The following is a 20,591-nucleotide window of genomic DNA, read 5'->3' on the forward strand; positions in this document are numbered from 1 at the left end:
CTTTTACATCACTGTGTTTTAGTACTATAGCGCCACTTGGCGGGACAGGTGAGCAGTCACGCGTAAAAATATGGTTTTGGATCAACGTGACGTTATTTTACCAGGCAACTACTGGTTATAAAGATGAAAAAAAAAGTCAAAGATTGTTGACCTTCGGCTATTTGTAATGAACGCCTTAGATGTAAAAATAATAATAAAATAGTAATATAAAAACATATCTTAAGGCATTTTAGCAATAATATAGACGGATATTTATAGCCCCCAAACCCATTTAACTGTCAGTTAAGCTGTGGAGACAAATTTGGACAGAAGACGTCATGCTTTTCTCAGACGCTCCAAGTGGTCTTTCCTGCAACACATCAGAATCCTATTGGATGAGCTTATCTGCATCCTTGCTTCCAATAACAGTCAACATTGGCAGTTTGGAGCTGAGATGTGCTGCATAATCAGGCAGTCATTCAGATGGGACCTGGGAGAAAACAAAATGCATGCACACACAATTTAAAAACTTATGTAAGACTTTGGTGCTGAATTGGGGCATAAGAAGGAACTTCTGAGAAAATATGCTGATGCATAGAAAAAGAGAATTAGATATATTGAGCTATAAAGAAATTCATTAATGTCCTATGACTGTAAATCATACTTGAGCATGGGAAAGGCACTATATGAATAACGATGATTATGATACCTTATAATAGGCCTTTAGGTGAGGAGTCATCTCTTGGACATTGACACTCTAGGTTTTGAATGGTTCTGGTTTAGTTTTGACTAACTGTAAATGGTGGCTGTGTAGACCATGCTGAGAATACATGATCCTCTCCACCTTAAATTGAGCCTCTCCTTGGCTTTTTCATTCTCCTGTTCAAGCAGATCTTTGATTGCTTGAACAGCAATCAAATTTAGCGTTCCAGCTTTTTCCTAACTAATTACCAAGTGAGCTACATGCCATCTCAAACCCCATCTCCTCAATTCCACCAGAACTAATTAGAGATGGAACCTTTCGCACGCTAACTCATGTCTGATAGCCTTGTCCTCCAAACCAGATTTCCATCTTGCAAACTCTCTCCTGATTTTGGTGAAAAGCCCCAGACCTGAATTTCTGATGCTTTCCTCCATCCTCAATAAATTCCATGAGGACATGATTGAACATTCAAATTTTCTGTAAAATACAAAAATGTTAGGAAGTATTTGAGGGAGCCAAATCAAGCCAAAAAACACCCCACACATAAATAAATACTGGCTTCAGAAATAATATTCCTTACAGGTCCTTACCATGACAAGAAAGCTGTTCTCATTTTCTTCTTGAGGAACTTCCTCTCCAAGCATTCTCAGTTCATGAACTGCCTTCTTCAGTTTATCCTAAATTTGTTTCTGCAACTGTGGAATTGACCTCTGAAAAGGAAAAAAAAAAAAAAAGGATGAGGACATAAACACAATAAAAAAGTTGGAGGAAAGCCAGTTTGGTGGAGAAAATTGAACACAGGTGCAAGATTGTTAATAAAAATACATTTACACTAATGTGGTCAACCAATTCCTTTGTTAGTCTTTCTGCAAGCAGGGCACCATAACGTTTCCTTCTTCCAAGAGAGGTCTGAGAAAAACAGAAAGGGAGCGATGTCACAGAGTACCACTGGCTGGAACTTCCTAGACTAAATTATGTCTACAACCGGCCCGTACAATGTGCTATGTACTAGAGAGTCAATTTTAGGGCAGAAAATAAAAACATCTTCAGACTGCTTTTTTTGTCTAATGCAGATATAGATTCTTGTTATCATCAATATTACATCAACATTCTGTATAATTTAAATAATTTTCTTTGACAAGAGAAATTCCTTATCTGGAAAATGCATTCCACAAACACATGCAGATGTTTCTTGCCTGAAATGTGGACAGTCCTCATTTTTAAGGGCTACAGCCAGACTCAGGTTGTCAATGATGTCTTGCTGGGCACGTCTCTTCACCATCATGTTATTTTATGCAGCACAAGAAAATAGTAGAATGCATCTCACAACTTATACTTGCCAAGGTTGGCCGGCCATCCAGCAGGAGGGATACGCCCACTCCTGCTCAGGATCACAGCACGCACCTGCCCTGCTCCCGAGCACCTACCTATTAATCCTGCTCATCTGTTCCTTGTATCTTTCCCTCACTAAAACGCGCAGGTTCCTAAGGCCAGTGCTGCACATTAGTGGACTACACTGACAAGTATCACGACAGAGCGCATTGACGCTTTGCAGTTGTTCACGTTATGGGTAATAAAGAGCACCTTCTTTCAGCTTCGCCTCATGCTCCCTCGGGCCGCCACCGTCACAATATTTTACTCATGTCACATGTAGTGCATACAATAAAATGTTTTAGGAGTGAATGGGTGTTTCTGTTATTAATTATGGTAAGCCTACTCAATGGATATAATTTCTAATCAATATCCAAAATTTTCTGAACAAGAAAATTAAGTGCCAGTGTGCTGATGCACTACCCGCTCGCCTATAGATCATTGATTCACGCCTTTGCTCATGCATAAACAGAAAGGGCACAATTGGCGTGATTGACAGCTGTTTCCACAAATAGCGGACACTTGCTTTATATGGTCACCCACCGTGTGAGTTAGAGCCGTGCGCACAGCAAAACGTCACTTGTGCGTTGTAATCAGACGAAGTCTGTTACATTGGCGAAATGGATGCAGTCGGGTGTTGTTTTTATGGAATAGTTTGCTCGCCAGTACTTTTGGTCGTCGTGGAAAGGAAGAGGCTTTCATAGCTAGTCCACGCTAGAAGCCACTGAACCGCTCCTCAGCTTCCAGCTCATAACTGCACCCGTTTTAGCAGTAGTTTGTGTGGAGTTGTTTGGCTGCAGTTATGAGCTGGAACCTGAAAGACGGTTCAGTGGCTTTTAGTGTGGACTAGCTATGATGTTTGCATCGCGAATCACTGTTGGAATATTTCCATTAACTGCTGGAAAAATTAATAATCCTATTACAACCTGTAAGTATAAATGATAAAACATGCTTTTTCTTTACAGTATTACAGCATTGCGTATTATGGCATTTTCCCCAGCATAACCGTTTAGCCTAATAACAATGAAGTAATTAGGCAAATATTGTTTAGCCTTTAACAATTAAGATATAAGGAAGCTAATATTGTTGTGATGTTTTAGCAAAAGACATTTTGCACACATGATGCATAGTGACTGATGACCTTGTGTACATTTGGTTTTTGGGCACTTTGGAGGTGTCTAGGGCACCTACTGGAAAATTCTGTGTAGCATCTGACTCATTTCATGTATATGCTCAAAATTGTTCATTTTATTTGACAGGACCCTGGGGAATGATGAAATAGTCCCCCCCCCCCACCTTGGGGGCTGGGCGACCCTGAAGCTCAGGGGAACCTGAGTGCCTTTGTTCCCCTGTGTGCCTTGAAGGCTGTAGATCGAAGTGGAGCATGGCTCTGCATGTCCGGATTGATGACCTTCACAACATGTGTTCCATTGTCCCTAGGGCTCCAGTCCCTAGCCTTGCCAGCCTGGCACTTGTCCTCCCTCTTGGGTTTGCCCTCAGCCTGGCAGACCAGGGGCACGCGGTCCTGGCTGATCTGTGGCACCTGTGAGGGGTGCGTTGGAGTTGAGCCCACAGCTCTGCTCCCTGCCTTATTCAAGACAGCACGCCTGATGAGCAGGGAATCAGCCAGCTTTGGGCCACAACTCATTCTGTCCTCATTCCCCACCTCCACCTTTGTTGGCACTTCCCTCACATGCTTGTGGAGGACATGTTGGGTTGTGCCAGACTTGGGGAATTTTGGTTTGCTGGGGGCCGTTGTGTGGAGGGCGGCTTTCCCTGAGACGGGTGGAGCTGTCGGAGTGTGAGCATCCTTCACACCCATGACCTGAGCACTGCTCTTGTGTCCTGGTTCTCTGACCAGTGAGGGGAACACAGTCTGGCTGTAGCGCTGGCCTTCAACAAGGAATCTGCTTGTTGACTTGCCACCGTGACTTCCTGCGGTGGCTTCCGGAAGTGCTGGGAATCTTGAGTTCTTCCCAGACTTTCTCAAGTTTTGAAGGAATTGAGGTTCCTTCTTCCTCTGCGAGATTCCTGCAATATCTGGAAAGTGGTGGCTGCTTCTTATTTTGTGTTGATGAATTATTTTTCCTTCCACAACATTCCAGAATCCACTCAACGTGTATTGAGTAGGCATTTCACTTCACCAAATGATGACTGGTGCCTTACTGGGAAAAATAACATTTTGTTTTAAATAGTTTACAAATACTCATTAATTTATAACTATGTTTTACTTAATGTATACTACATTCTCTTAATCTGAACAACACAAATTTTATATTTATATAATTAATCTGAATCAATAAACATCTTATTTTAATCAATGATAATAAAAAGGTTAAACCTATGTAGCTTCTTTAACAAACGGAAAGACACTTTACATTTTATTTGGGAAAAATATAGTATACAACATTTTCCTTATCTAGACTAAATAACACAAATAACGCATCATTTAAAAATAGTTTACAAGTTCATTAATAGCCTACCTTTCATCACCTCACCTGAATTTCTCTTATCCTATTGACCATTCTATGTATATTATAAACAATTTACACATACATTAACTGCTAATCAGTTACACTCCTCTTAAGGCCGTAACGCGAAATAACGACAGGAAAAGGAGAAAATAGTCGCAGACGATTTGGTCGCTTCGAAGATTTTTTTTTTTTCCCCCGGAATTTATCGTTCAGTCTTTCGCATCGGAAAAAGGGACCACATATTCATCTATTGATTACGATATACTTTTGCACCTTTGAAAAACGCAAACGATATTGGGTATATCCAATTTTGAAAAAATATACAAAAACAAACATGCAAAATGAAAGGAACATTTTCCTAACGTTTTTCCACAATCTTTTCATTTCTTCAACTGCAAAACAATGAAGTGCAAATAAAATGTATTATCGGGTATCTTTAATATTTAATTTTCTAATACATGTTATCATTTTAGCACGATACGTCGTAGGCTAACTGAACCGGTTGCTAATGTAATTAGCTCGCTAGTTTCGGTACAGTGCTGTCCAAATAGAACAGGCATGTCATCCTCATAGCCAAGCTCATTTACGATATATTTGACGTCGTGCTTTATAAACATTTTGATATTTGTCACAAAGTTCTAGATGCTAAAGAGAAACGATATCGTGTTTGCGTCTCAGCCGTCGACCAGTCAAGATGGTTTTGATGCTCTGCCAACTTCAGAAACGACTGTAATTGCTTTAGTGAGTTCCTCAACTCCAAAAATAATAACAGGACGACAAAATAATGAGGATATTTTTTTTGCTGTGTTGAAAATCGCGTTTGGTGTGCAAGAAGCCATCTGTTAACCCGGTGTTGGGAATAATTTAATTGTCGACAGAATAAATTGCAATTAAATCGCAGTGTGTAACGGCCTTAAATCTAAACGGTTTCTCTTAATGCATTCCATCTCTTAATCTATTACATATTCTTTATTTAAATACATTAAGCAGTATAAACTATTTTTTTGGTTAACATGCTCTTAATCCCAACATGGAGTGAAAAGTTTACAAGATAGATTCAGTGGGATATTAATTACCTTAATCTATTTATATAAAATATCCTTAAACACAAGTACACATTAATTTATATTTGTCTAATATTCTCTTAATTGAAACAACGTTTGGAAAGACATAATTTCTTTTAGGCATTCCTTTTATATAGCAGTTTCTCACTGGTTTACCTTAAGAAGACTTTTTAGGCCTACCTTTGATATCGAAGAATTGTCCTAAATGGTATGCAATCTGTATTTTGCAGAGTCCGGTTTGCGCTCTCTGTCCGTAATGGTAACACCGTATGCAGCCGGGCCTTTTTTTAAAAAAGAGCTGGTTCGATGACGTCACACATATTGTGACGCCATAATATTCGTCCGCATTCTAGTTCATTGTTGTCTTGAGAACAGAGATGTCCCTTATGCCCACCCAAGTGTACGTCTAAGTAAATAAAAACATCAATTTCCTAAACCTTGGTCACCATATCTGGACTTGTCTTCATATAACAATGCATAGATTTATGTTTATGGTTATACTTTATTAGTCCCTTTAACTACTACTACTACTACTACTACTATTATGATGATGATGATGATGATGATGATGATGATCATGAAGAAGTAGTTTGTGCTCAAAAATGTGTGATTTTGCATATTATGTAAATTATCTCAAAATCAAAGCAGAGCTTATGGGTTCTTGAGGCTTTTTTGTAGACTTTGAAGACTAGTAATGACTGGGAAAAAGAATTTTTTCTTTATAACATGTGGTCATTTCACAATGTCTCCTCAGAGAAAAGGAACACTGACTGGGGGTTGTATTTCCAGGAATCAACCTCAGGTACATGCATCGTGCTCCAATAAACCTTCTCAGTGTTCCATCTTCTAGAAGAGTTGTTTGTTGCCCTCTTTAGAAAAATGACACTTTTATAAAGAAAAGTGAAAAAGAAGAGGAGAAGACTGCTGAGGTTGAGAAGACGAAAATTGGTGTGAAGAAGACTCATGAACCTAAAACTGAACTGTGAAATGTTTTGAATCCTGTGACAATTGTTTATTAAAGTTCACTAAACAACAAAAAGTGAATAGTAAATTCCTTACAACACCTTAGAAAGTTTCTGTAAACCTTCTGAAAAAACGTTTGGCCTTTTCCTGAGCTCCAGAGGTTGGCAGTGGGGCACATCAGACCATTTTGATTCTCTTTCCCAAGCTCTGGTCACCTATGCTGGCGATGGCAGACAGGTTCAGGTCCTTCTCCACTCCTAGCGACCTAAGCGAATCCACAAGGTCGATGCAGGGGTGCACCTTGTCCTCATACTTTGTGCTCAGACTACTACTCATTCCATCAATCGCACTGGGTTTCCTCAGCAACATCTCTGACATGCTTGATGCTCTCCTTCTACACAGCAAAACACACTAGCAAGTAGTGTTACAAATGAATAGTTAAACATAGATTAGCTGCAAAAATGATCTTTTAGAATTTATGTTCACATTTGCCTTCACAGTGAAGTTTGTCAGATATGTTCCAGTTCCATGTGAGACTAGATGATAAGTGTTTAATCCTAATGGACATTTTTCACAGTCTGGAGTTGGCAACATAATAGATTTACTTCCTGTCCAATATTCATCAAATATTCCCCAGGTTCTGAGACAACAGCAAGACCTAGAGACTTCATTTACGCCTTTTCTTAAAATACATATTTTAAATGTTTCCCAGTGCTTTGATGTGCATGCATGTTAATTAGTGTGGAATTGAGTGGGCCTAAAGAGTATCCGAGACCACTTTTGAGCTTTTGTCCCGCTTTAAATGATTTTGTACTGTGGGTGCATAGTAATGGTGGCCTCAGAAGTGAGTGTGTGTGGATATTCGAGAGATACGATGGCATAGTACGAATCTCAGGGTATGTCTGAATTTTCTTCTTATCCCAGTCATCAAAAAACATACATAAACAAGGTAAAAAATGAATAGAGAAAAACTTTATATTATTTTCATTTTAGTTTATTCATGAAACACAAAGTGCAATGGCGACTTACAAATTGCACTGGCAAACTACGGCTTTGTTGTTATGAAAGCTGTAAAGCTGTAGCTTGGACAGTGCACAGGACTCCTCTAGCATAAGCTACAGCATGTGCATTAATGGAAAGTAAAGTGTAAGCTTAGTTGAACTGGGCATTCAAGGTAAGGAAATGCATTTGAATCCTTGAGTCACAAGGAAAAGGAACACTAGCTGTAGAGTACCCGCATTGCTTGATGGTGGTTGCAGTGGCTAATGGAGGATGCGTCTGAGAGCACAGTTGCACTTCCTGCCTATCTCTCCCCTTCTCACTGTTTCGGAGGTATATAGTGGTCACAGCCAAACAGTTCCTTGGCCACATCATGTTTCACAGGAATGGCCTTGGAAGCCAACATCAGCATGGGGCTTCCAAAGTGGTAGAAATGGCTTCCAATCACGACTGTCACACCCTTGGTTCCGCACATGGCAGTATCAATCTTCTTAAAGGTGGTGAAGGGTTTAGGCTTTCCCGGGACTGGTGGCTTGACTTTCAGGTCCACTTCATAGAGCTCTTTACCTGCGTACCACAAGCACCACAGTGACAAACAGGCAGAAAGCAAGATCACATCATAAATTATTGTGCACATCTTTCCTTTCATGTCTTGTGGCAGAGGCTTTTGTACCTTTGATGACATAAACGATGTCTTTGCCAGGGCAAATAAAGGCAGCATCGACAGGACTTTCAATGCCCAGTTCCTCCTTCAGAGGTACAGGGTAGCCATCCAATGGCTCAAATGTATCTCCGGGTGTGTGTGACACTTTATGGGCATACACCATATCACCCTGCAAACAGGCCACACAGGCTAAAAGGTAACCAAGCCATTTTCTTCTGGTTAAAATCATGTCAGATATAAACCAACTAAGGACCCTGGGTCAAACAATGTGGCTTCACACTGCAGCACAAACCTTGATGACATGGATGTGACCCTCATGAGAGTAGGCAGCATCCACATCACTGTGCAGACCTTTGAAGACAATCTGAATTTTGTCAGAGTGGAATGTATGATTAATGACACTGAGGAAGTGGTGGTCTGGGGAGAAGAGGAGAAGCAAGTTAAAGTAGCACGAACATACATTTTTTGGCTCGACTGCTAGGGCTGCCTCTCAGTACAGAATCTTTGTCTGAAATATGAGGGCTTTTTTTCATCTCCATTCTGGCGGCCTGCCTGGAATATTTACAAGAACAGGTGTGAACACTCAGACTAACCTCTGAAAGCAAACAGATCACCATCTTCCTCTTCAGTGATGCTGTCCAGGTGTACACGGCTACACCGCTCTCTCTCAATATGCTCATCAACAGTATTGTCATCTAAGACACAAGAGTACATGCCATCATATACATCCCAAAGTACTTCAAACACCTCTGATTAACCCCACCCCCACCCCCACCCTCCACCCTTGTGCCCACTCTTTTCACCTACCAAAGTGGTGACATCTGATGAAGTAACCACGAATATCCTTGGGATATTTTCCATGGACCTCCACGTTAATGGGGTCAAACATGGAGAAGTGGTGTCCATGAAGGCAATAGTAGTGTCCCATGTACCGGAATGCAGAAGTGCAGTTGGGCATGCTTTTCAATTCTGTCTCATCAACCTTCTTGGTTTTTATGTCATAGTGGTAGATCTTTTGACCTAAAGTTTACAGAAATAACATCTGAAGTGTGTTGTGGAACAATTTATTGTGTATATAATAGCTGTAAAAACCACTAGTCTCTGTAAGTAATTCCTAACCCTTCTATTTTTAGGAAGTAGATGCTTGTCGTACCTTTGAAGAAGAGGACTGAGTCAGAAGGGCAGTCTGGCTTGGGGCATTCTACTGCAGCATCCAAGTGGTCCGGGATGCCAGGGAACACCTCCGAGATATCTTTGGGATAGCCCTTCTCCAGCTTGTGCTCGTCATAGGAGAAGACCTTGTTGTCCTACATACAGTGGAGCAAAAAAATATGTTCACGTTGAAGGGCTCAGTTTCTGCTGGTTTGGTACAAGGAACACATACCATAGTTATTTTCGTGAATTCTAAATATTGTTCTAAAATCCAGGTAAAAGACGATATAAAGTACCAAGAAGAAGAACTGGTGGTCATGCTGGTCGTGATGGTCATGATGGCCGTGCTTGCCGTGTTCGTCGTGCTTGCCGTGCTCGTCGTGCTTGCCGTGTTTGCCGTGTTCGTCGTGCTCGCCGTGCTCGTCGTGCTTGCCATGTTTGCTGTGCTTGTCTTGGTGGTCTTGGCTGTGCTGCATATGGAAAGCAGCGTCCACGTGGCCTATGTGGTGTTGGTCGTCCAGCTCAATGAAGGTCTTGTTTGAAAGCTCAGCTTCAGCATAGAAGCCCTTGTACAGTTTGTCATCTAATACCAATAATCAGAAACAGAGGGTTAGCCAAACAGTCCAGGGAGAGCAAAACATATCATTGTCAGTGAACTATTATTCTCCAAAAACCAAAAGAAGTGACTTGAAGCATAGTGTGCCTTATTTTCTCAGAAATAAGGCGTAGTGTGATATCATAAACCTCAGTTCTCACATCAAGCGTAGTGTTTGTTAGCTGATTACCTCAGATAAATATCGACTGGCTTTCTGCCGTTGCAGATATTCCCCTGACATGTGAGGCTAAGCAGTTTGTCTTTTTCCTCACTCACCCTTGAAGAAATAGAGCTCTCCTTCATCGTTCACTGTGACTGCATCAAACTCGAGTATACTGCACCGATCGTCATGGGGAGCATGGAAGGTGTGGTGAGTCCTGAACACCAAAAAATCAGAACGAGACGGGAGAATTTACGCTGCAAAGTCAAACGGAACTAAACTTTCAACAGTGTACCATGCAAAAAACAAAAAACAAAAAAAAAACATGCATGTGCATCTTTAAAAACATGCAAAGCCTGTACATTTTTTTATGAAAAGCTTTAAGCTTTAACAAATAAATAGCTTGCATGGGGTATATTTAACATCTCAAAGCATCAGAAGATATTCAGTAGTCAATAAGATATCCAATACTCAATGATTGCTGCCAGTGCCTTGCATTTTAAATTCCAAGGACATATGCAGCTATTAGCACTGTCGTAAGCAGAAGTATAAAATGCGCTTGGAATGAGTTACTGCAGATAAAGATTTTAATTAAATAAGAAACACGTTTTGGAGGAAGAGGAGGGGAGAATTTGTGTGAGAGGCTTTGAGGAGCAAGCGATGAAGCAGTAGGACTCACCGGTCCGGTTCAGCCGTGCCTGGGCGGGAGAGAGCCAGGCAGAAGGCGATGGCCAAGATAAACAGCTTCATGGCCGGGAGGGTTTGCTGGTTCTGCTGGAGGGAGAACTCAGCTGGAGAAGGTACCAGACAACCATCTTCTCCCCCCTATTTATAGCTAATGTCAATCAGGCAAGGAACGCCTGCCACCACTCATTGCACAATCAATTTGCACAGTGCGTAGGTGGGGCGTGGATGGGCTCACAAGCTCCCGTGTGCTTAGGCAACCATACAAACATGACCCCTGCACCTCGTGTTCAAAAAGAGGAAAGTATGTCATGATCATTTTGCTCTTTCTGCTGAGCTTGTCAATTATGCTGAGAAGATCAGCATAAAGTCAAGTTTGAAAATAGTTATTGAATTTCTATTTGTAGGTTCCAATTTAAGGTTTGATGCCTACATTTTTTTTTCTGTTTCTGCCTGCCAAATCAGTACCGCCACTTAAACATATTATTGTGTCTAGTGGCATATATTATTTCTGTCCCTTTTTGCAGACAGTTCCAGACGTTCCAGTTCCAGATGGTGTCCAATGCTTGAATTCAGTGCTATATCACCCTGCCATTGTTCGCCTTGGCTGAACAGTTTGTGCAAAGTTTGAAATGCCATGAAAGACAATAAAGCCAAACCAAATGCTTACCAACTTTTGGATATTGAAATGCTGCCCACTTAACCACCAATAATTGACCTGAAGTGTTGTTTTCATATCATCCTCTGCACTCACATGTTGATCTTCTAAGATATTTCCAAATATTGGAAAGACGCAACAGTTACAACAGATTGCAAGTCATTTGAGTCATTTGAGTGAAGAAAACCAAGAGATACTGGTAAGAGATTACAGAGGTGATCAGAAACCTCTTAAAAAATTGCAACATTCAGAAGACACCTCTCTTACATCTTGGAAGTTGCACCTGGAGTCCTCTGTAGACACCAACAACAGCTCCCCAGTTTCAAGTGTGTAAGTACAAGAAACTCAGAGAACACCACAACAATCTACCTCCGTGTGTGTATGTGTTGGTAAAGACAATACATTAGCAGAGACCAACACAATAGAACATACACATATTTCATGTGTATTATCACTATCGATTAATAGGGGACCCTCTTATCTTGTTTCATGAAGTTCCTGTCCAGTCACTCGATTAGCCAACAGCACTTTGACCTGTCCCTGTCTGAGGTAGCCAGTATAGATTATTTGCAGCATAGATTCACGCAATCTGATACACACAAAAATGATGGGTGTATGTAACAAAGTCAAGACAAAATTACATGCAACAATTATACTGCTTCATATTCAGTACTTCTTTTTGTAAATTTGAATAAAACTGCATCATGCAAATAACTGACAATATTATGGTTTTGTGTCTTCGCACGTTCACATATGGCTAGATTGATAGACACTTTTGTATGCATTTGTTTCTGCTCATTACCATGCTTGCACATATTCAGCCCATTCTGAACCCTCTTCTAAAAACCATTAACCTAATACCTCGAAACCTCGCCTTTAAACAGAAATCATCACATAGTCTCGAAATGTAAAAACCAAACAATGATATTACTTACATAAGTGGACAAACAGTTAAACAGCATGTAACGACAAGGAAAGTCTGAGATGCATCAAGTCCGACATCTTAATTTTATATCGGCTCACCTTGACATTTGCTTCTGACTTTATGTATAAAATTGCATTATTACATGCAATGAAAACATAAGGTATGGCACTTGTATGATTTGAGTGTTGTAAATTAGAGAATGTACTTTTTTTTAGTGGTAAGTCTAGTTTAGGTTTTCTCCAAGTTCAGTCTCTGTTGTTGTGGCTTCTGAAAGACGTGCGAGTCTGAAGTAAACCCGAACGGCTTGACTGAGTGACCATGCGGACCTCGGCCTCTTTTAGGCCTCCTGAAGTGAAGTCAAGGGCACAGGGCAGTGGAGCCCAGCTCCCCGCCGGGTCTGTGACCCCCATGAACTCTGCTCTCACGGCAGCATGTCTGCACTGGCAGGTCACACTTCCCCTGCTAGGTCTGGTGAGCTTCACCTCTGCCTTACTGATCGCCTACGGTTGATGGGCTCCAAAAGAAACCTGATTTCTATTACACCATGGCTAACGTGTTTTGACTTAGGAAAAAAACCTGCACAGGGATTTAAACCGAAAGCTCATCTTATTTATAAAAGACTTTACAAGATTTGTTCATTTGTACACATTAGCTACTTCCAAAGGATTGCCCAATACACATGTTGTGTAACGTTTGGTGAATAGAGACAAAGCCGAATACAGTAAAACAAAGTACTTTAATCCAATAAAGGCAATCCAAGTTGTAAACAAAAGCAGGCAGTAGTAAATATCTAAAGTCAGTGCAGCAAGGGAAACAAATCCAAACAATACAGGCACAGATGCAAGTAACCAGAGACCGCGTATACCATTCCAAAACGCTCAGAAACCTTAGAACAGATAAACGAGAATTCACAGACTGAATGAACAGAGAACATATGAATAAACATATACAGAGACACATAAGGATAACGAGGTACAGGTGAGACTAATAATCTGGTGACTGGGAATGAACAGGGAAATGTGGGTAACGTAGTCCTTCGATGTTGGTGCCACTCTGGCAGACGTGACATGCTGAGCCAACATGCATTGCTGAAGCATGCAGAAGAGGGCATTAAATGTCTATCATTAAATGTCTATCTTTATCCCAACACTAACTTAATGAAGCTACACACCATTTATACATATTTCTAGGTCATTCTCCTCATTCTCTTTTACATACAGATTATTAACTTCCCACATAGAATCTACCTATACCTGTGTATCCCAATCACATTTTAAAAAGCATATATAGTGTGATTATATAACAACCTGCAATTTCCTAATGTTACCCAAAGTTAAAAGGTCTTAGGCCATTAAACGTTCTAGCCCGTTAAAACCATTTACCACTGGTAAATAAATATGAGTCTTATTGAAAGAATGCATTTAATCTCTTCATTTTGAAGTAAAGACAAAATCCAGCTCCACCCAGGAGACTGTCTCTCCCAATCCTGATTGGTTGAGCTCCTTCTGTGGTGCCGTCCTGGTCCCACCCACTCATCGTCACTTGCAGCATCCTTGTGTTTTACACTTGCACGCTCCTATCTGTGTCTCCTGTACAACTCACCGCATTTGTTTTGTCTAGGTGGTGAATTTCTTGGGGTTTCTTTTTTTTTTTTTACATTTACGCAGACCAAATAAAATCACTCTGTATATCCTTCCACTCATTACTTTACAGTAGTAGAGGGACTTTAAGAATGCATCAATACACCTGTTTTAATGAAAGTTCCAAACAACCAAATACAACCTTTGATTCTAACCATACAAACCAGCATTAAAGGGATTAGGTTGCTAAAATATGAAAACTGATCCAAAATCTGATCTAAAACTATGAAAAAAAAATCCAAAGCATAACTCAAATTGAATTAAGAGGCATGACTACGTTAAGCTGAAACTCCTTACTGGCCATATGGCCGATAGCAAGCTTTATTAGTTTCCACCTTATTTTAGAAGACTATTTGCAGAAATGTGATTGAAAATGCTTAGTCATCATGGCATTATCGTTTTCAATATATTTTAAAATCATTCAAAAATATATGAAATCATTCAAAAATTGTTTTTCGTTTTTCTATTTAGCAATCAGGCAGGCATTTCAGCTGTCATCATATGATTACAAGCTCCAGATAGAGAGAACGATAATATTCCTGCTGGGGACAAGGTTGTTAGCTCTCATTATTGTCATTTCATGGTCACATGATCTCAATCCTGAAACAATCCACCCTGTAGTATTATAAGGCAACAGACAGCATAATGCTGAGAATTCCAAGAATTGCCACCAATTTGGCTAATGCACCTGCAGGGGGCAGTAGCGTAACTACAACCACATTATCGCGCTCCTACTTTTACAGTACCATACTTTCCGTGTCTAAATATGACTTTATCCTGAACCCAGTCATTATAGTGAACAAAAACTAAGTAGAATCATTTTTATTCATGCATCAATCCAAATAGAAAAAAACAATATTTTATATTTCGATTTTATATATATATCTATATATCTATATCTATCTATCTATATATATATATATATATATATATATATATATATATATATATATATATATATATATATATATAGATACATACACACACAAAACACACACACACACACACACACACACACACACACACACCCTGGCCTAAAAAAAGGTCACACTAATATTTCGTTGGACTGCCTTTCACTTTGATTACGGCACACATTCACTGTGGCATCATTTCCACAAGCTTCTGCAATGTCATAACATTTATTTTTGTCCAGAGTTGTATTAATTTTTCTCCAAGATCTTGTATTAATAATAGGAGATTTGGACCACAAAGTCTTCTCCAGCACATCCCAAAGATTCTCAATGGGGTTCAGGTCTGGACTCTGTGGTGGCCAATCCATGTGTGAAAATGATGTCTCATGCTCCCTGAACCACCCTTTCACAATTTGAGCCCAATGAATCCTGGCATTGTCATCTTGGAATATGCCCGTGCCATCAGGGAAGAAAAAATCCATTGATGGAATAACCTGGTCATTCAGTATATTCAGGTAGTCAGCTGACCTCATTCTTTGGGCACATAATGTTGCTGAACCTAGACCTGACCAACTGCATGAACCCCAGATCATAGCACTGCCCCCACAGGCTTGTACGGTAGGCACTAGGCATGATGGGTGCCTCACTTCAGCCGCCTCTCTTCTTACTCTGATGCGCCCATCACTCTGGAACAGGGTAAATCTGGACTCATCAGACCACATGACCTTCTTCCATTGCTCCAGAGTCCAATCTTTATGCTCCCTAGCAAATTGAAGCCATTTTTGCCGGTTAGCCTCACTGACAAGTGGTTTTCTTAAGGCTACACAGCTGTTTAGTCCCAAGCCCTTGAGTTCCCTTTTGCATTGTGCATGTGGAAATGCTCTTACTTTCACTATTAAACATATCCCTGAATTCTACTGTAGCTTTTCTACGATTTGATTTCACCACACGTTTAAGTGATCGCCAATCACGATCATTCAAGATTTTTTTCCGACCACATTCCTTCCTCTAAGATGATGTCTCCCCACTGTCCTTCCACTTTTTAATAATGTGTTGGACAGTTCTTAACCCGATTTTAGTAATTTCAGCAATCTCCTTAGATGTTTTCTCTGCTTGATGCATGCCAATAATTTGACCCTTCTGAAACAGGCTAACATCTTTTCCACAACCACAGGATGTCTTTCAACATGATTGTTTAACAAATGAGAAGCTACTCACTGCATCAGTTAGGGTTAAATAGCTTGTTGCCAGCTGAAACATATCTACCCATGCAGTAATTATCTAATGGGAGGCTCTTACCTATTTGCTTAGTTAAATCCAGGTGGTGACCTTTTTTTTGTCCAGGCAATGAATGCATGTATGTGTGTGTGTGTGTGTGTATATATATATATATATATATATATATATATATATATATATATATATATATATATATATATGTGTGTGTGTGTGTGTGTGTGTGTGCGCATAAATTACCTCATATGTTCTCTTTCCTCAAATTCACACCCTAAATGTCTAAATGTTTAATGTTTTGAAAGAGCATTATACAGTGTTAAGCATATGAGCACCCACACATTGATGCAAACACATACAAAGATATATTTCAGCTGTACAGTTTAGAAAGACTGAAATGGTTCAGGCCATGGAAGAGTAGCCTCTTAAAACCATCCATAAGACGAGAGCAGAGTGGGAAGGTGTTGAGAAAGCCAGTGCGATGCTGTTTGGACTTTTGGACATTTGATGTTATATGTGCCAGACAGAGCCAGTGCATATAAACAGATAACGTCAGAAGCTGAGTTGTAAATAGCAGAAATTTTCTGCTCTGAAATTTTGAAAACACTAGATGAGAAAATCGAGGTTCACAGCTACTAAATTTGTCATAAGAAAGTTGAGTTTGTTTAACAAAATATTGCAATCACATCTTAATAGATGAAATATAAAGATTGATTGAACCAAGTTCCCATCCTCAAATTGATCTTAAACCTAGACTACAAACGAACCTCCCTACGTAAATCTCCATTGGCATTACCATTTAGATTTAACCCATTTTCAAGAGTCCATAAGATTTAAAAACATAACATTTTCATGAAGTACATTAGCAGATCCAAATGCAGTGCAGCTGCAGGGCCCCTGTAGGTGTCCGGGTTAGTGCTACTGTGTATACGTACAGTGTGATAGATGCCCGGGTGAGACAGTTGGACAGACGGTGAGGGACTCAGTAAGGAGCCTCATGGTCAGGAGAGTGCTTCGTTTCCACTGGAGCGAGAAAGAGTTCACGAGACCTTTTACACTCATAATCCTGTGGGAGTATGTGGGAGATATGGAGGATGGTGGCACCTAGCCCCTCACACAGATGGTGACAAAACGCTACTGAGCATGAAACCATGCACATGTGTACACACAATGAGTTTTATATTTTTATTGTCACAGTGCACAGTGAAATTCTTACTGTGCTAGTCCTCCATGCACCAGTGAGAGAGAGAGAGAGAGAGAGAGAAACATTTGATTTTCAGTGAGTCCTGTGCACTCAGTGTTATGAGCAACATATTTTCACTGTGCCATCTTGCATGTGAGAGATGGCATGAAGCTTTCACAGATCCCAAATCAATCCCCAGTCTAATCCCATATTCTAGGTTTTAATTAGAGGTAGATATAATTAATTAATTAATTAATTAATTAACAAATAGTCAATATGTTCCTCATACACTTTCTTCTTTCTCATCATGAGAGGGCATGTTTGGGGTTTTTTCCCATCTATTTCTGTCCATCTGTCATCACTCAGTTGCATCAGATCATTATGAACTACAGTTGCTTCACTTAACAAGAGTCTACAAATGCCACATGGGTCCTTAAACAACAGCTGTTTTAGTGACAGAACAGCTCTAAGGATTCACAACTTGCTGAGGACTGGGGGAGAGAAAGAAAGACTAACAGAGGGAGAGAGAGCTTGAGAGAGAAAGGGCAAAATCTACAAATATGGCTGATATTTATGATTCATAATGTGTAGGAATGAAATTTGAATATCAGTTTATTCACTTGTTTTTTTGACAAGTAGGCTTGATGAGGTAGAAACATTTAAATAAGTTACGCAGTGAGCGTGTTTGGAGAGTGTATCTAGTTAATATCCTGCTTACTTGCTGTTCTAAAATCAGGTGAACCAACACAATTGCATATGAAAAAGCAATCAGGGCGAGAATGGACATGTTGAAACATACATATGAAACAAGTTTATTTTTTTCTCGATCGCTGAATTGTTCCTCCCTGCTTATTATATTTCTGTATTGCCTCTATGCCACAAAATGCCATGACTTTTGGCTACTAACAAAAAATAGATTACACATTGTTAGCATCAGTACAATATTTCAAAAGGAGTCCAGTAATACTTGCTACTGAATTAGATCAAATACGCTTTTATTAGACCAGTGTGCCATGCTCTCTGCTGACCCTGACTCTCACCACTCTGTTTTCCATTGTCTTCATTGAGTCAATGGACTGCAATCCCCAGAATCCCTTGGAAGATGCAGACTTCAACCCACTTCTTCATTAGAGATCTCCCAATTATTAAGAATGTGCACCTGTTTGCTATTTCACGTGTGTGTATAACCCTTTGTCACCTGTTGTTTGTTAATGCGATTAGTTGTTTTGGCTTTTGAACTTGGACTAGTAACTCAACTACACTTTTATCATTACTCTTCTTATCATTTTATCCCTAATCTTGTTGCCGACTTATTTGTGTTTTGTGCTGTTTTTAGAAACCTCCTGTGTGAATAAACCCACTGCGTTTGTATCTTACCGCCAGCGTCTGATCCACTTCTGTAGCATTACGCAGCATTTCTTGCACCGCAGCGTTGCGACTCCGGGCTCAGACACAACAGCTGCGGCTGCTCTTCCACATGATGACTTTTTTTTTTATGTTTGGCTCCTGCGAACTTTGTATTCTCCATGTTTACATGGCTTGTGCTCCTCGGTGGCCCGTGGGCTTTGCAGGAGAGGGAAACACTCTTCCCTCTCAGTCATACACTCTCATTCCACTCTCTTCTCCCTTGAAATAACCGTCTGATGTGATTATAAGTTCGCTTGGCTGCTTAGGGCAAAATAAAGATATGCAGAGTTAGCGAAAGCAGACGCGTGTGAGTGTGGGAAGGGGAGAGAGAGGGGCTTATTGCCAGTGATGTAAAAATACTACTTGCACATGTGCAAGAACTTCTTAAGTAAACCAGGGTGGCAGTGAAATCTTCACCTGGAACAAATATGTAAATGTTAGGCAGACAAGCTCCCATCTGCTGCAAAAACTGATGTAGATGTTTTCTGGCTTCAAAGGAGACTTTATCTAAAGAAGAAAGCATTAAAGCATTGTATACTATTTTGTTTTCCTGGTAATCCCATGTGAAGATCTATGCTCAAAAAATGAAAGGAAAAAAATCTTTTGATATAAGTAGTGAGATTAAAATGGGAGTATAGGTCTACTGTAATTAAAGGTGCTGGAAGAAGGCTGTTGTGCGGTTGGTCCAAACACTTTCTTGAGAATGAAAAAGTAGACATCAGATAACCAGTCAGTCTCTCTCTTTCACACTCTTCGCAGCTTGTTGATTGGGTTAGCTCTGCTAGCCCATAAGTGACTGTGGCATGCTGAGTGTTGATTGGACACGTCACAGCATTTGTTTTCATTGTTAATTGGCTTCATTAAATTTGACTTTGTTATAATAAACCACTTTAAATGTGAACATTTAGGCTTTTCATTGATTTTGAATTCCAGGCTAAACAAAAAATGACAATTTTGGAATAGGCTGTTTAAATACCTGTCATGTCTCTGCTAGAATGAAATTAATTCTGCTAGAAGATGGCCTTACTCAAGCCCCTGGTGCATTGGGTAAGGAGCAGCAGTAATATTTTGTTTTGGCTTATTTAAAAAAAAATTTTTTTCTCATTGTTGTTTTGGCTCCCCATTCAACACTTGATCTGAAGTAAAACAAATGTCAATGAATTTAAAGTACACTAATTCAAGGAGATACATTTGCATATTGGGTGTAATGTGTAAGAATGACTTTGGTTGGTTTCATGGCCAGCTGTGCCATTGCATTATAGATTTATGCACAGATGAGCTGACAAAATGTCTAAATGTCACATTTGCCTCAGCGGTTATCTCTCAGCCTCTTTCACTTTTTATCATGAAACTTAAAAATCAGAACAACTCAATCTGACACAAACAGATTAAGTCTAAATCTACAACCTAAAAAGATTTTTAATGGTGATTTCACTGTTGGCACTGCCATTTACTCCAACAGTTAATCCATATCAGAGAAAATATCTTTGTCAGTTAATTTAGAACTGTAAAACCATGGAAGACTGTTTTAGTGGAAAGGTAAAAACACTTTTAGTCATGAAAAGCAACCGTTGAACAGATACAAACAGAAACAAACCACTATCCAGGATGTTGCCATTTGTCAACGACTACCATGACACAAACATTAGCTCAGATGCTTTGGAACAACATGCAATCTGCAGGTTAGACTCAAATACAAAGGCTCGGTTACAAAGAACATAAAAAACCTTTAGCCTGTGACCTAGAGTGTTGGACCTCAGCTGTGAAACAGCATATATACTATTGCAGCTGATTCGCTTTTTACTGCTGTGACTGCCAATAGCAGG

General features: G+C 39.9%; 1 protein-coding gene, 1 long non-coding RNA gene and 1 pseudogene across 2 annotated transcripts; 1 reads left to right on the forward strand and 2 right to left on the reverse strand.

Annotated features, from left to right (window-relative positions):
- Window positions 1–108: 108 nt before the first annotated feature.
- Window positions 109–1,967, reverse strand: LOC118240763 (interferon-induced GTP-binding protein Mx-like; annotated as a pseudogene).
- A 666-nt stretch (window positions 1,968–2,633) lies between these two features.
- Window positions 2,634–6,027, forward strand: LOC145659270 (uncharacterized). The gene is made up of 2 exons (XR_014125307.1): window positions 2,634–2,981; window positions 3,313–6,027. It is a non-coding gene; the product is annotated as an uncharacterized LOC145659270 (long non-coding RNA).
- A 1,499-nt stretch (window positions 6,028–7,526) lies between these two features.
- Window positions 7,527–10,954, reverse strand: hpxa (hemopexin a). The gene is made up of 9 exons (XM_081720773.1): window positions 10,804–10,954; window positions 10,241–10,341; window positions 9,666–9,952; window positions 9,371–9,524; window positions 9,025–9,237; window positions 8,811–8,912; window positions 8,510–8,634; window positions 8,227–8,386; window positions 7,527–8,120 (listed from the first exon to the last, which is right to left on the reverse strand). Exons 1-9 carry the CDS (start codon window positions 10,872–10,874, stop codon window positions 7,873–7,875), a joined length of 1,461 nt encoding a protein of 486 aa, XP_081576899.1. The 5' UTR covers window positions 10,875–10,954; the 3' UTR covers window positions 7,527–7,872.
- Between the last annotated feature and the right edge of the window lie 9,637 nt (window positions 10,955–20,591).

This window comes from Electrophorus electricus, chromosome 9, assembly GCF_041902795.1.
Source record: "Electrophorus electricus isolate QZ-2024a chromosome 9, ASM4190279v1, whole genome shotgun sequence".
Taxonomy (NCBI): Eukaryota; Metazoa; Chordata; class Actinopteri; order Gymnotiformes; family Gymnotidae; genus Electrophorus; species Electrophorus electricus.